Source organism: Chionomys nivalis, chromosome 6, assembly GCF_950005125.1.
Source record: "Chionomys nivalis chromosome 6, mChiNiv1.1, whole genome shotgun sequence".
Taxonomy (NCBI): domain Eukaryota; kingdom Metazoa; phylum Chordata; class Mammalia; order Rodentia; family Cricetidae; genus Chionomys; species Chionomys nivalis.
In genome coordinates, this window is record NC_080091.1 from 11,034,823 (window position 1) to 11,047,804 (window position 12,982).

The 12,982-nt window shown below is 54.9% G+C and overlaps 1 protein-coding gene across 1 annotated transcript; it reads left to right on the forward strand.

The window, feature by feature from the left end:
- Window positions 1–375: 375 nt before the first annotated feature.
- On the forward strand, window positions 376–3,643 carry Fem1a (fem-1 homolog A). Its single transcript, XM_057772168.1, has one exon. It carries the CDS (start codon window positions 497–499, stop codon window positions 2,459–2,461), a length of 1,965 nt encoding a protein of 654 aa, XP_057628151.1. The 5' UTR covers window positions 376–496; the 3' UTR covers window positions 2,462–3,643.
- The last annotated feature ends 9,339 nt before the right edge of the window (window positions 3,644–12,982 follow it).

A 12,982-nucleotide genomic window follows, 5' to 3' on the forward strand; every position in this document is an offset into this window, starting at 1 on the left:
GAGGACGCCCGCGCTTCTGTTGGCACTACCGCGCTTCCTGCCGACGATCCTGGGCAATGTCACTTCCAGGGAGCAGGGCACGAGCCCCCTGTACAATCCCTGCCGGTGACGGTGTCCTTTGTAGAACGGAGCGAGAACGTGCTTCCTGCAGTCCGCCGTACACTCACTAACGGGACGGGCGTGACCGATTTCCCAGGGTGGCACTGATCGTTGGCCTGGCCTGGCCAAATTGCTGTCCTCCCTTCGGTGCTGCCCACCACTTTGCCTACGATTCCCAGCGGTTCTCCCTATGCCTTTCGGGAAATGTAGTCTTTTCTCCGCTCTCGCTCGCTCACAGGACTCCATTTCCCAGCATGCCTGCGCCGAGTCCGTCCGTGCCCCGTCGCGGAGACCATTTCGTTCCGCCCGGAGACCGCTAAGATGGCGGCGGGGGAGAAAGTGAAGGTTGTCTCCTGCGACAGGCGGCCCGGCTAGAGCCGGCAACGTGGCGCCCAGCATGGATCTGCACACGGCGGTGTACAATGCGGCGCACGACGGCAAGCTGCAGCTGCTGCAGAAGCTGCTGGCCGGCCGCGGGCGGGAGGAGCTGGACGAGCTGCTGGGCGAGGTGGCGGGCGGCGGCACGCCGCTGCTGATCGCGGCGCGCCGCGGACACCTGGACGTGGTGGAGTACCTGGTGGACCACTGCGGCGCCAGCGTGGAGGCGGGCGGCTCGGTGCACTTCGACGGCGAGACGATCGAGGGCGCGCCGCCGCTCTGGGCCGCGTCGGCGGCGGGCCACCTGGCCGTGGTGCGGAGCCTGCTGCGCCGCGGCGCCTCGGTCAACCGCACCACCCGCACCAACTCCACGCCGCTGCGCGCCGCCTGCTTCGACGGCCACCTGGACGTGGTGCGCTACCTGGTGGGCGAGCACAAGGCCGACCTGGAGGTAGCCAACCGCCACGGCCACACGTGCCTCATGATCTCCTGCTACAAGGGCCACCGCGAGATCGCGCGCTACCTGCTGGAGCGCGGCGCGCAGGTGAACCGGCGCAGCGCCAAGGGCAACACGGCCCTGCACGACTGCGCCGAGTCCGGCAGCCTGGAGATCCTGCAGCTGCTGCTGGGCTGTCACGCGCGCATGGAGCGCGACGGCTATGGCATGACCCCGCTGCTGGCCGCCAGTGTCACCGGGCACACCAACATCGTGGAGTACCTCATCCAGGAGCAGCCCGGCCACGGGCATCTCTCGGGGGTGGAGCTGCCCAGGGAAGGGTCCCCCCAGGGGGCAAGCAGCGGCCGCTCCACCCCTGAGGAAGCAGAGCCTTATGAGAGCTGCTGCCCCACCAGCCGTGAAGCGGCCGTGGAGGCTTTGGAGCTGCTGGGAGCCACCTACGTGGATAAGAAAAGGGATCTGCTCGGAGCCCTGAAGCACTGGAGAAGGGCGATGGAGCTCCGCCACCAGGGTGGGGACTACCTCCCCAAGCCCGAGCCCCAACAACTGGTTCTGGCCTACGACTATTCCAGGGAGGTGACCACGCCCCAAGAGCTGGAGGCCCTCATCACAGATCCTGATGAGATGCGGATGCAGGCCCTGCTGATACGGGAGAGGATCCTGGGCCCCTCGCACCCTGACACTTCATACTACATAAGGTACCGGGGTGCTGTCTACGCAGACTCTGGAAATTTCGAGCGCTGTATCCGTCTTTGGAAGTATGCCTTGGATATGCAGCAGAGCAACCTGGAGCCACTGAGCCCCATGACGGCCAGCAGCTTCCTGTCATTTGCGGAGCTCTTCTCCTATGTGCTGCAGGACCGCTCCGCCAAGGGCAACCTGGGCATGCAGCTTGGTTTCCCCGACCTCATGGGCGTGCTCAGCAAAGGGGTGCGGGAAGTGGAGCGGGCCCTGCAGCTGCCCAAGGAGCCGGGGGACTCGGCGCAGTTTACCAAAGCCATCGCCATCATCCTCCATCTGCTGTACCTGCTGGAGAAGGTGGAGTGCACCCCTAGCCAGGAACACCTCAAGCACCAGACAGTCTACCGCCTGCTCAAGTGTGCCCCGCGCGGCAAGAACGGCTTCACCCCACTGCACATGGCAGTGGACAAGGAGACCACTAACGTGGGCCGCTACCGTGTGGGTGTCTTCCCCTGCCTGCATGTGGTCAGGGTGCTGCTGGACTGCGGGGCTGACCCCGATAGCCGGGACTTCGACAACAACACTCCGCTGCACATTGCTGCTCAAAACAACTGCCCAGCCATCATGGATGCACTCATCGAGGCCGGGGCCCACATGGATGCCACCAACGCCTTCAAGAAGACTGCCTATGAGCTGCTGGACGCCAAACTGCTGGCCAAGAGCACCGTGCAGCCCTTCAACTATGTAACACTGCAGTGCCTGGCCGCCCGTGCCCTGGACAGAAACAAGGTCCCTTATAAGGGCTTCATCCCAGAGGAGCTGGAGGCCTTCATCCAGCTGCACTGAGCCTGGCCCACAACCCGCCTGCACTTTGGCCTTCTCCAAGCAGAAGCATCCTGTCCCCTTGGCCTACTGGCAGTGGGGGGCAGTGGAGTGAGCCCGACTGTTGGTTCTAGAAACCTTCAGGGTCACGTGGTAGGAAGATGGTCTTTCTCCGTGGCAATGCAGAAGGGTACCGGGGCCTCCTCAGTGGCATCTGTCTGGGTCTGGAGACCTCTGCCCTGTCACCTGGTCTCCAGCTAGCTTGTCCTGGAGTCCTGTGTAGCCGACACTGTCAAGATGGAGTCAGAAGTCACTGGCGCCTTCCTGCAGTGGGGCACCTGCCACCTAGATGCTTGCGATTGGTTTGTTGTTTACTAAGCAAGTGGGCAACGGCTTGGAGCCCACGTTCTGAGGTTTTTGCTCGGTCTTTTTTTCCTTGGTTTCTGTTTGTTGGACTCAGTAATGACTTAGTTTGAAGTTGCTGCCAGGACTTTGGTGTGGCCACAGCTGAAACCAGCATGAGCTGTGAGTGCAGACCTGTGACAGACTTGCTGCGAAGCCTCCCTGCTTCCATACTGCTTAGAGAGAGGACTGTCCCCAAGAAGAGCCATAGCAAGTGACGGGAACAGCCAGGCGAACGACTGCCTCCAGCCCCATCCCGTGGGATGGCTGGCAGGTGCTCTGGTCACCAGGTCACATCCGTGCCACACTTGTCCTGTCTCACCTGACCCCGGGTCTTCGTGAAGAGTCCATAGTATCCCACTAACTGCCAGGAGTGGGACGGTGGGGAGCTGCCCAGGGTTGCGATAGGCCACCCGGGCCCTGAGTGCAGCCGTAGGGGCACACACCGCCTGAACAGCACCAGCCTGGGGCTCCACCAGCTCTTGTCCCTGTCCTTTACCGTGAGTGGGATTAAACCTGCATCACTCAAGGCAGGAGATGTACATCCCTGGCTTATGGGAACCAGCTGCAAGGGGAGAAAGTCTAGTGTAGAGAAGCCAGTCCCTCCCTTGGCCGTGGAAGCCGTCCCGCGAGGACATCGGTGTGTGATTGCAGTGTTAGGTAGCTTGTTCTCTGTATAAAACAAGCCTTAGGCCTTACTGGGCAGAGCCTCACTGCCCCACCATCCGAAGCTCAGGGCAAACATGAACCCCTGTGAGTCTTGGCACTTATATTTATTGATTAAAATACAGGTATGTGAAGGAATCTGCCTAGCTGTTAATTGATGTGGGCAGGTCGCGGGTGGGGAGCCAGGTGAGTGCCTGTCAAGAATGCCTGTACACAGATCCGCCATCTGAGCACTGCTGAGGCTGAGGCAGGAGGATCACAAGGTGGAGGCCATCCTAGAGGACAAAGTGAGTCCAAGCATAGCCTGAGGTGACGTAGTAAGACATTAAGTCAAGACCCCCACCCTCTTAAAACCATCTCCTATGAGGTACGGGCCCTACCGAAGTGCTCAAATGTGCCCCTGTGTCACGGTAGCTGCCTTCTGAAGGAACTGTTTCCACTTAGGTACCTGTGAGCTAGTCCAGAGAGGTTAAGATCACCAGCCGAGAGCCTAGGGACATGTAGCACGTGACCAAAGGCCAGACTTGAACTCTCTCTCAGCAGATCCATTCCTCTGCCTCAGCACCCTGAGCATCTGGCTCTGGGCCTGGCTCTGCTGGACATTCCCTGGGAGGGTTGATCCAGCAGCTCCCAAGGGGTTCTCCTTGGTGGGAACAACAGAATCAAAGATTTCCTGCCATATCCCTACAGGGTCCACCTGTCCTTCATTATATGGTGTCTGTGATTGGACAAGCCTGTGTACCCCAGCCAATCACAATAGCCTGTGAGTTAGTTGTGGTGATTGGTTACGAGGTAGCCTAGAGACCTGTAGTTATAAGGTTGGAGTTCTGGGGAGGAATTAAAGAGTAAAGCAGGGTTTGGTGCCTTTGGGAGGCAGAGGCGGCTGGATCTCTGTGTGCAGGGCCATCCTGGTCTACAGCCAGGGCTACTAGAGAGACTGCCCTCAAAAACAAAGAGTCATAGCCGGGCGGTGGTGGTGCACGCCTTTAACCCCAGCACTCGGGAGGCAGAGGCAGGCGGATCTCTGTGAGTTCGAGACCAGCCTGGTCTACAGAGCTAGTTCCAGGACAGGCTCCAAAGCCACAGAGAAACCCTGTCTCGAAAAACCAAAAAAAAAAAAAAAAGAGTCATGCAGGGGAGATGACTCAGTGGGTAAGAGCTTGCCACCCGTGAAACTCCAGTTCAACCCCTCAGAACACAGCACCGTTGTGGGTGGGCAGAAAGACTGGGAACAAGGAAGGGGGTGCCAGTCACAGGTGGGTGACACATGTCCCCATTTGACGCCACACCCCATCACAACAGACGGGCTCTTGGTGCTGTGTTCTCTGTTCATATGGAACAGGGCAGTGGCACAGACTGTCCCTTGAGGCTACACCAGTGTCTGCTATTTCTAGGTAGGGAGCATTCTCGCTCCAGGTTAAACATAGCCCAGTATAGAACCATGTCACTGGGCACTCAGCCAGTGGTACAGAGGGCCCAAGAGGCTGGCAGGAGGGTTGACGGGCATAGCAGGTGTGGGTGAGGAGGAGGTGGGCCTGGTGTTGTGCATTTGCGATTCCGCACTCGCAGCCTGTCAAGGAGTGAGAGTGAACCAGGAGTGCCATCACACCCCTTCAGTCCCAGCAGGGGAGGCCCGGCTCCCTGTGCTCCCTGTGCTGTACAGGACAGCCAGGGCTACAGTAAGACCCTTTCTTGGGGACAGAAACAAACTCCAAGTGAGCTTGGTGGAGCCTGACCTGCAGAAGCTCTCTAGATCACCCACGAGTCTCACAGCGCGGCCTTCCAGGCTCTTTCCTTCTTAGCTGAGTGCTTGCTCGCTTTTTAAATTATGAGTGTTTCGGGGCATGCGTGTGAGCGCAGGGTCTGCAGAGGCAGGAAGTGTCAGTTCACCCGGAGCTGGAGCTGTGCTTTTTAGGCAGCTGGCTCATGTAGCCTAGGCTGCCTCATCTAGAGTGCCGGAGTGACAGGCCTGCGCCATCGTGCCCGATTTGCAAGGCTGTCTTTACATATTCACACAGTTTTTAGCATATCGATACTTCAGGGGTGCACAGCCATTGCCATTTCCAGAGGTCCCCCAGAAGCTGATTTTCAGGCCTGGGGGCGGTCAGCAGTAAACATTGTGGATGGAGCCCTGGGACCCAGCCCCCAGCACTGAGAGAAACACTTTTTAAAAACTAACGTTGGCCGGGCGGTAGTGGCGCACGCCTTTAATCCCAGCACTGGGAGGCAGAGGCAGGCGGATCTCTGGGAGTTCGTAGGCCAGCCTGGTCTACAAGAGCTAGTTCCAGGACAGGCTCCAAAACTACAGAGAAACCCTGTCTCGAAAAACCAAAAATGCCGGGCGGTGGTGGCGCGCGCCTTTAATCCCAGCACTCGGGAGGCAGAGGCAGGCGGATCTCTGTGAGTTCGAGACCAGCCTGGTCTACAAGAGCTAGTTCCAGGACAGGCTCCAAAACCACAGAGAAACCCTGTCTCGAAAAACCAAAAAAAAAAAAAAAAAAAGAAAAACCAAAAAAAATTAAAAAATAAAAATAAGTAAAAACTAACGTTGACTTAACAAACGAGACCTCTGACTGGAGAGATGGCTCAGAGGTTAAGAACACTGATGATACGGAGGACATGAGTTCGAGTCCTAGCAACCACACGATGGCTCACAGTCATATATAATGAGATCTGGTGCCCTTTCCTGGTGTGCAGGCATACATGGAGAGGGAACACTGTATACATAATAAATAAATCTTTATACAAAAAGGAGGGCTGGCAGGGAAAGATGGGCCAGATGAGTGAGGCTGGATCACCAGCAGAACCAGAAGGACAGAACCCTCAAAATTAGAGTTCAATGTGGGCGTATCAAAGCTGCAGAGCCGTGGTCAGAGCATTGACCTGCTCACATCTGGTGAGGGGTCTGAGAGCCTAAGTCTTCAGGGAGAAGAAACCCCCTTCTCGCTTCCCTGAGATTCTGACCACATCCCAAGGCTTCTTAAAGGCCTGGGCCACAGGACAGGCTAAAAATAAAAGCCTCTCCCTAGCATCTGGCAGGAAATTGACCCAGGCAGGAGACAACACTCTTTGGGTGCCCATCTCAAGGTAGAAAAGCCCCACTCAATCTCACCTTGCAGTCTTGGAGATGGATGCCACCTCTCTGGGCCGCAGTTTCCCTGCCTGCAGATTTGGAAGGAACATTGTGCCCCCTCCGGGAAGGGCATCTGGATGGTCCCTATTGCTGATTTTGTCCCAGGGCAGAAACACTCAGCAGTCTGGACTGTGCTCGTGACCTCAGGTTGCTGCTCCGGGTGTCCCTGTTGAAAGTCTGTTCACTGTGGCGCTACCTTGGCATGTCCCATCATCCCCCACACTTTTTTGTTTTTTGTGGGTTTTGTTTGTTTGTTTGTTTGTTTTTTTCGAGACAGGGTTTCTCTGTAGCTTTGGTGCCCATCCCAGAACTAGCTCTTGTAGACCAGGCTGGCCTCGAACTCCCAGAGATCCGCCTGCCTCTGCCTCCCGAGTGCTGGGATTAAAGGCGTGTGCCATCACCGCGCGGCCCCCCACACTCTTTAACATGTTATATAACCATTCCACAGCCCAGGCTGAACGCAAGCTCGCTACATAGCTGAAGTTGACCTTGAGCTGTTGATTCACTGGGGATGGGCCCCTCAGAAGCTCCACACTCTTCCCCAGCTGTGCCCTGCATCCCCAGGTGGACTCATTCCCACCTGCCCACCAGTTCCTACTGTGCCCTCAGCATCCTCACCGCTGGTGAGTGGAACTCGGAGCTCACAAAGGTGGAGGCAGAAACCACAGCAGGCATCACATTAACTCCTGTCAGCGTACCCTGAGTGACGTACCCTGAGTGACGGTAGAACGAACAAGACCCACCAGCCAGCAGGAGGGGACAGGGACCAAGGTAGAGCTGAACATCAGTTGAGAGTCAGCCATTTCCTAATCACCTGCTGAGTACCAGAGGGTGGGCGGTGAATAGGGGAGTAGCTGTGTGTGGTAGTGGGGACCTGTGGAAGACTAGGTAGGTGGGGCGTAAGGGGGTTTTGATTTGGGGTTTGTTTGCTTTGGAAATAGGGTCTCACTATGTAGCCCAGGCTGGCCTGGTATAAGTTTTAGTTTTTAATTTGAAAGGTTTTTGTTGAGTTAAGGCCTCTCAAGTGCTGAGGTGGCCACATGAGCTTCTGGCCTGGGTTAAAGGGCTGGCCTGAAGTGAGTCTGGGCTGGGGGTGTATGTCAGCAGTGCAGCATCTGTCTGTCTGTCTGTCTGGGGGGGTGTGTCAGCAGTGCAGCATCTGTCTGTCTGTCTGGGTGTGTGTCAGCAGTGCAGCATCTGTCTGTCTGTCTGTCTGAGTGTGTGTCAGCAGTGCAGCATCTATCTGTCTGTCTGGGGGTGTGTGTCAGCAGTGCAGCATCTGTCTGTCTGTCTGTGTGTCAGCAGTGCAGCATCTGTCTGTCTGTCTGTGTGTCAGCAGTGCAGCATCTGTCTGTCTGTCTGTGTGTCAGCAGTGCAGCATCTGTCTGTCTGTCTGTCTGGGTGTGTGTCAGCAGTGCAGCATCTGTCTGTCTGTCTGGGTGTGTGTCAGCAGTGCAGCATCTGTCTGTCTGTCTGGGTGTGTGTCAGCAGTGCAGCATCTGTCTGTCTGTCTGTCTGTCTGGGGGTGTGTGTCAGCAGTGCAGCATCTGTCTGTCTGTCTGTCTGAGTGTGTGTCAGCAGTGCAGCATCTGTCTGTCTGTCTGTCTGAGTGTGTGTCAGCAGTGCAGCATCTGTCTGTCTGTCTGTCTGAGTGTGTGTCAGCAGTGCAGCATCTGTCTGTCTGTCTGGGGTGTGTGTCAGCAGTGCAGCATCTGTCTGTCTGTCTGGGGTGTGTGTCAGCAGTGCAGCATCTGTCTGTCTGGGGGTGTGTGTCAGCAATGCAGCATCTGTCTGTCTGTCTGGGGTGTGTGTCAGCAATGCAGCATCTGTCTGTCTGTCTGGGTGTGTGTCAGCAATGCAGCATCTGTCTGTCTGTCTGGGGGGTGTGTCAGCAATGCAGCGTCTGTCTGTCTGGGGGGGTGTCAGCAATGCAGCATCTGTCTGTCTGGGGGGTGTGTCAGCAATGCAGCATCTGTCTGTCTGTCTGGGTGTGTGTCAGCAGTGCAGCATCTGTCTGTCTGTCTGGGGGTGTGTGTCAGCAATGCAGCATCTGTCTGTCTGTCTGGGGTGTGTGTCAGCAGTGCAGCATCTGTCTGTCTGTCTGGGTGTGTGTCAGCAGTGCAGCATCTGTCTGTCTGTCTGGGTGTGTGTCAGCAGTGCAGCATCTGTCTGTCTGTCTGGGGGGTGTGTCAGCAATGCAGCATCTGTCTGTCTGTCTGGGGGGTGTGTCAGCAATGCAGCATCTGTCTGTCTGTCTGGGGTGTGTGTCAGCAGTGCAGCATCTGTCTGGCTCGGTAAAGGCTCTGAGTTTGATCTCCAGTGCCAGAAATAATTGTGTTTGTGCATTCATATACACATGTGAATACAGATGTGCATACACACACACACACACACGTCTGAAGGCCTGGGGGCGTCAGCATTCAAGGAGCTGCTCACCTTGGCTGTTTGGTGGTTTGCTGGCTTTGCATTTGTGTGTGTTCTCTGTTGTGTGTGTCTTTATGTTGTGTTTGTGTGTCTCTGTATATGTGTGTATGTCTGTGTGTGTATGTATGTTGAGTGTGTGAGTGTCCACACACATGACCCATCTGTGAAGCTCAGAGAACAACTCTGGGTACTTGCCTGGGTTTGCACACAGGCCGGCAGGCTTGGCCACTAGTGTTTTGTTGTCTGAGCCCTCTACTGGCTGATTTTGAGTCATTCTCACTGACCTACAGCACAGGTTTGCCGAGCGGGGCTGACTGGGAATCCCCCTGCCTCTGCCTCCCAGCGGTGGGATCCTAAGTGTGCACCGGCTGTTTCACTGTGCAGGGTCAGGAGCACGTTACCCACTAAGTCCTCTCACCGCAGTGAGAGGAGGAGGAGAGTGCCTCCCAGGGTTCCATCCAACCTGTACGAACCCACTGTGTCCCTAGGGCTGCCATCACCTTCCAGAAAGTTCTACCCGGTGTGGGCAGAAGCCAGGAGGGCCTTGGCAGGTGGCACAGCTTCCTCTTTTCAGTTCCCCGAGGAGGGCCAACAAGGCTGGTTGGAGCCAGGTCATGGCAACCCTGGACTCGGCCCAGCAGTACACTTCGGGCCCAGGAAGGGGCGTTGCCAGATGCTTCTAGAACAAGCTGCAAATGAGCAGAAGCCTGTTCCTGTCCCTGGCTCACCCCAGCCGTCTACAGACACGGGAGCCACTCCGCTGCCTGTGAGTTGGAGCCCTGGGACCCAACAGAAGGAGAAGACTGAGCACTGTTAGCTTGTGCTCTGACCTCCACACACCAGCTCACATAAAAGAAGTGTAAAGACACATTCTGCCCAGGTCAGACCCCAGCCACACAGACATGACTCTGGCTTGGAGAGAACATTTGGAAAACAATCCCTTAAGAAGGTCCAGCATGAAGCCGGGCAGTGGTGGCGCACGCCTTTAATCCCAGCACTCGGGAGGCAGAGGCAGGCGGATCTCTGTGAGTTCGAGGCCAGCCTGGTCTAGAAGAGCTAGTTCCAGGGCAGGAACCAAAAGCTACGGAGAAACCCTGTCTCGAAATTTAAAGAAAAAAACAAAAAAGAACGTCCAGCATGGGGTGGGGGGGTGGTGGTCAGGGGCTGGAGAGATGGCTCATAGGTTAAGAGCACCGGCTGCTCTTCCAGAGGTCCTGAGTTCAATTCCCAGCAACCATATAGTTGCTCACAACCATCTATAATGAGATCTGGTGCCCTCTTCTGGCCTGCAGGCAGAACACTATACATAATAAATTTTAAAAAACCAAAAAAAAAACGTCCAGCATGAATCCCAAGAGGTAGGGGCCGTTGGGTCTCTGTGAGTTCAAAGCCAGCCTGGTGTTCAGGACAAGCAGAACTACAACATGAGACCCATCCCACCCCACCTACCACCCAAAAGAAATCACCAAGGGCTAGCTAGGGCCACATCCTGCTGAGGCTGCCACCAGGGGACCCTGGAGGTCAGAGAACGTCCAGCCAAAGTTCCAGCCCCTCAGACTTCCTCTTCCAGAAACTTCCTTTAATCAAGCCACCAGTTCTGCCCCATCACAGCCCTAAGACTCTGTAAATGCACACACACGGCCTTACTGTGTCCCAGTGCCCAGCACAGCGCAGGTCCACGCACAGTAGGTACGAAGTAATGACTCGTTAAGAGTTCGTTAGAACTGAGGCTCAGAGGTAGACCACCTTGTCCACCTCCACAAACAAATTTAAGAGGGAACCGTGTAGAAAATGAACGCTTGGGGCTGGAGAGATGGCTCAGAGGTTAAGAGCATTGCCTGCTCTTCCAAAGGTCCTGAGTTCAATTCCCGGCAACCACATGGTGGCTCACAACCATCTGTAATGATGTCTGGTGCCCTCTTCTGGCCTGCAGACATACACACAGACAGAATATTGTATACATAATAAATAAATAAATAAATAAATAAATAAATAAATATGAATGCTTTTTGACTTGAGACAGGGTCTCCCACAGCCCAGGCTGGCCTCAAACTTGTTAAGTAGCCAAGGTTGGCCTTCAATTCTTGGTCTTTTTTCAGTCTCCCAAGTTCCAGAATAATTAAATTACAGTTCTTGCTCTATTGTGGGTGTGCGAATGTGCCACTGTGTGCATGGCCCTTCCCGTGTGGGTCCTGGCAAGGGAACTCAGGTCAGGAGGCTCCATGACAAGTACCTCTACCAGCTGAGCCATCTCTCCCTTCCCTGTCCCTCCCCCACCCCCGCCAAATCCAGGGGAAATGAATTGACAGGGAGCTCTCTGCCCTTCCCTACCTGTCCTCCCTACACCCCCTTCCCGCCTCCTCCCACTGCACCCCTAACATGCTCTGTCCTGCCCCAGGGCCTTTGCTTGGGCTCTCCTGTCCACGTACACCGCAGGACAGGCTGTCACCTCCCTGCCCATTCCAAGTCCCTTTGAGCTTTCCTAAGTCCCCTGGCTTTCTTTAATTTCTGTACTCCTTTTCCTCTTCTGCACCCTGGAACCGCGTAGCCAGAGCCCAGCCCCTTTCCAGCCTCTGACAATCCCACACACCATCGGTCAGATGACTTCATTGCATGCCCGCCCTCCCAGAATCTCCGAACGGTGCTGGTTTCACTTCAGCTCTGCCGTGCACAGAACAGCCCTGACCAGGTCTGACTCAGAGACTGAAATAGCGCGGGGAGTGATTCATGCCCTCCTGCAACATCAGCCAGGGCCTGGAACAGCCCTCAGGCTTGGCTGTTTATGGGATGAGCCCCGCAGTTGCCCATCCTGGGAAGTCTGGGATTGTGCTCCCCTGAATTCTGACTAGAGTGATGCTGAGAGCCAGAATTCAGTGCTGGGCCTCACTTTTCCCATCTGTAAACATGGGTCCACATTTCACAGAGGGCTGGGATGTCTGGGCACATTAAAATCTCCTGGTTTTCTGAGACAAGGTTTGTCTGTGTAGCTCAGGCTGTCCTGGAACTCACTATGTAGACCATGCTGGCCTCGAACTCACAGAGATCTGCCTGCCTCTGCCTCCCAAGTGCTGAGATCAAAGGTGTGTGCCACAAATGCCTGGCTCACTCAGGGCTAGGTAGAGAGACCTCTTGTCGCAAACTAAACCCAAATAAATAAAGAGTGGGGGAAACAGGATAAATAAATGATAAGAAAATGAATGCACAGGGATGGCTGAGTGGTTAAGAGCAGTGGTTCAGAGACCCTGAGTCCAGTTTCCAGCAACCACAACTGTCTATAACCAGATGCTCCCAGCCTTCCTAACGTGAAGACCCTTTCCCTCAACCATAGAAATGTTTTCCTCATTACTTCGTAGCTGTAATTTTGCTACTGTTATGAATTGTAATGTAAATTTCTCAGTTTTCCAATGGTCTTAGGTGACCCCGTGAAAGGGATGACCCACAGGTTGAGAACCACCCGTAACTAGTTCCATGAGACCCGCCTTCTTCTGGTGTGCATACATGCACAAAGACAACTATATACATAAGACACAAAAGCAAGTAAATAAAATCCTTTAAAAAATAAAGGAGCACTTACTGTTCTTGCGGAAGATGCTGGCTGGGTTTTGAGCACCCACAGCAAGGGGTTCACATCTGCCTGTAACTCTCTGACTTGCAAGGTGCACATAAACTCACATAACCTTGCATGCCTACCCATAAATAAAAGTAATACATTTGTTTAAAAAATTAAAACCAATAAATAAGTTGAGGTAAGACAGCAGAGAGTCAGAGATGCAGAGTCACACAGCCTTGGCTGAACCTCACCACACGCTCACACGCCAAAGAAAACCCGCTTTAGCAAAATCTATCAAATGATTTTAAAAAAACAAACAAAAACTTTCTTTTACTGTATGAGAGTGAATTTGAAGTATCTATCACAGGGA

Bases quoted from the DNA above. Each gene is read 5' to 3' on its own strand.
- Fem1a (XM_057772168.1), top strand. From the start codon at position 497: ATGGATCTGCACACGGCGGTGTACAATGCGGCGCACGACGGCAAGCTG.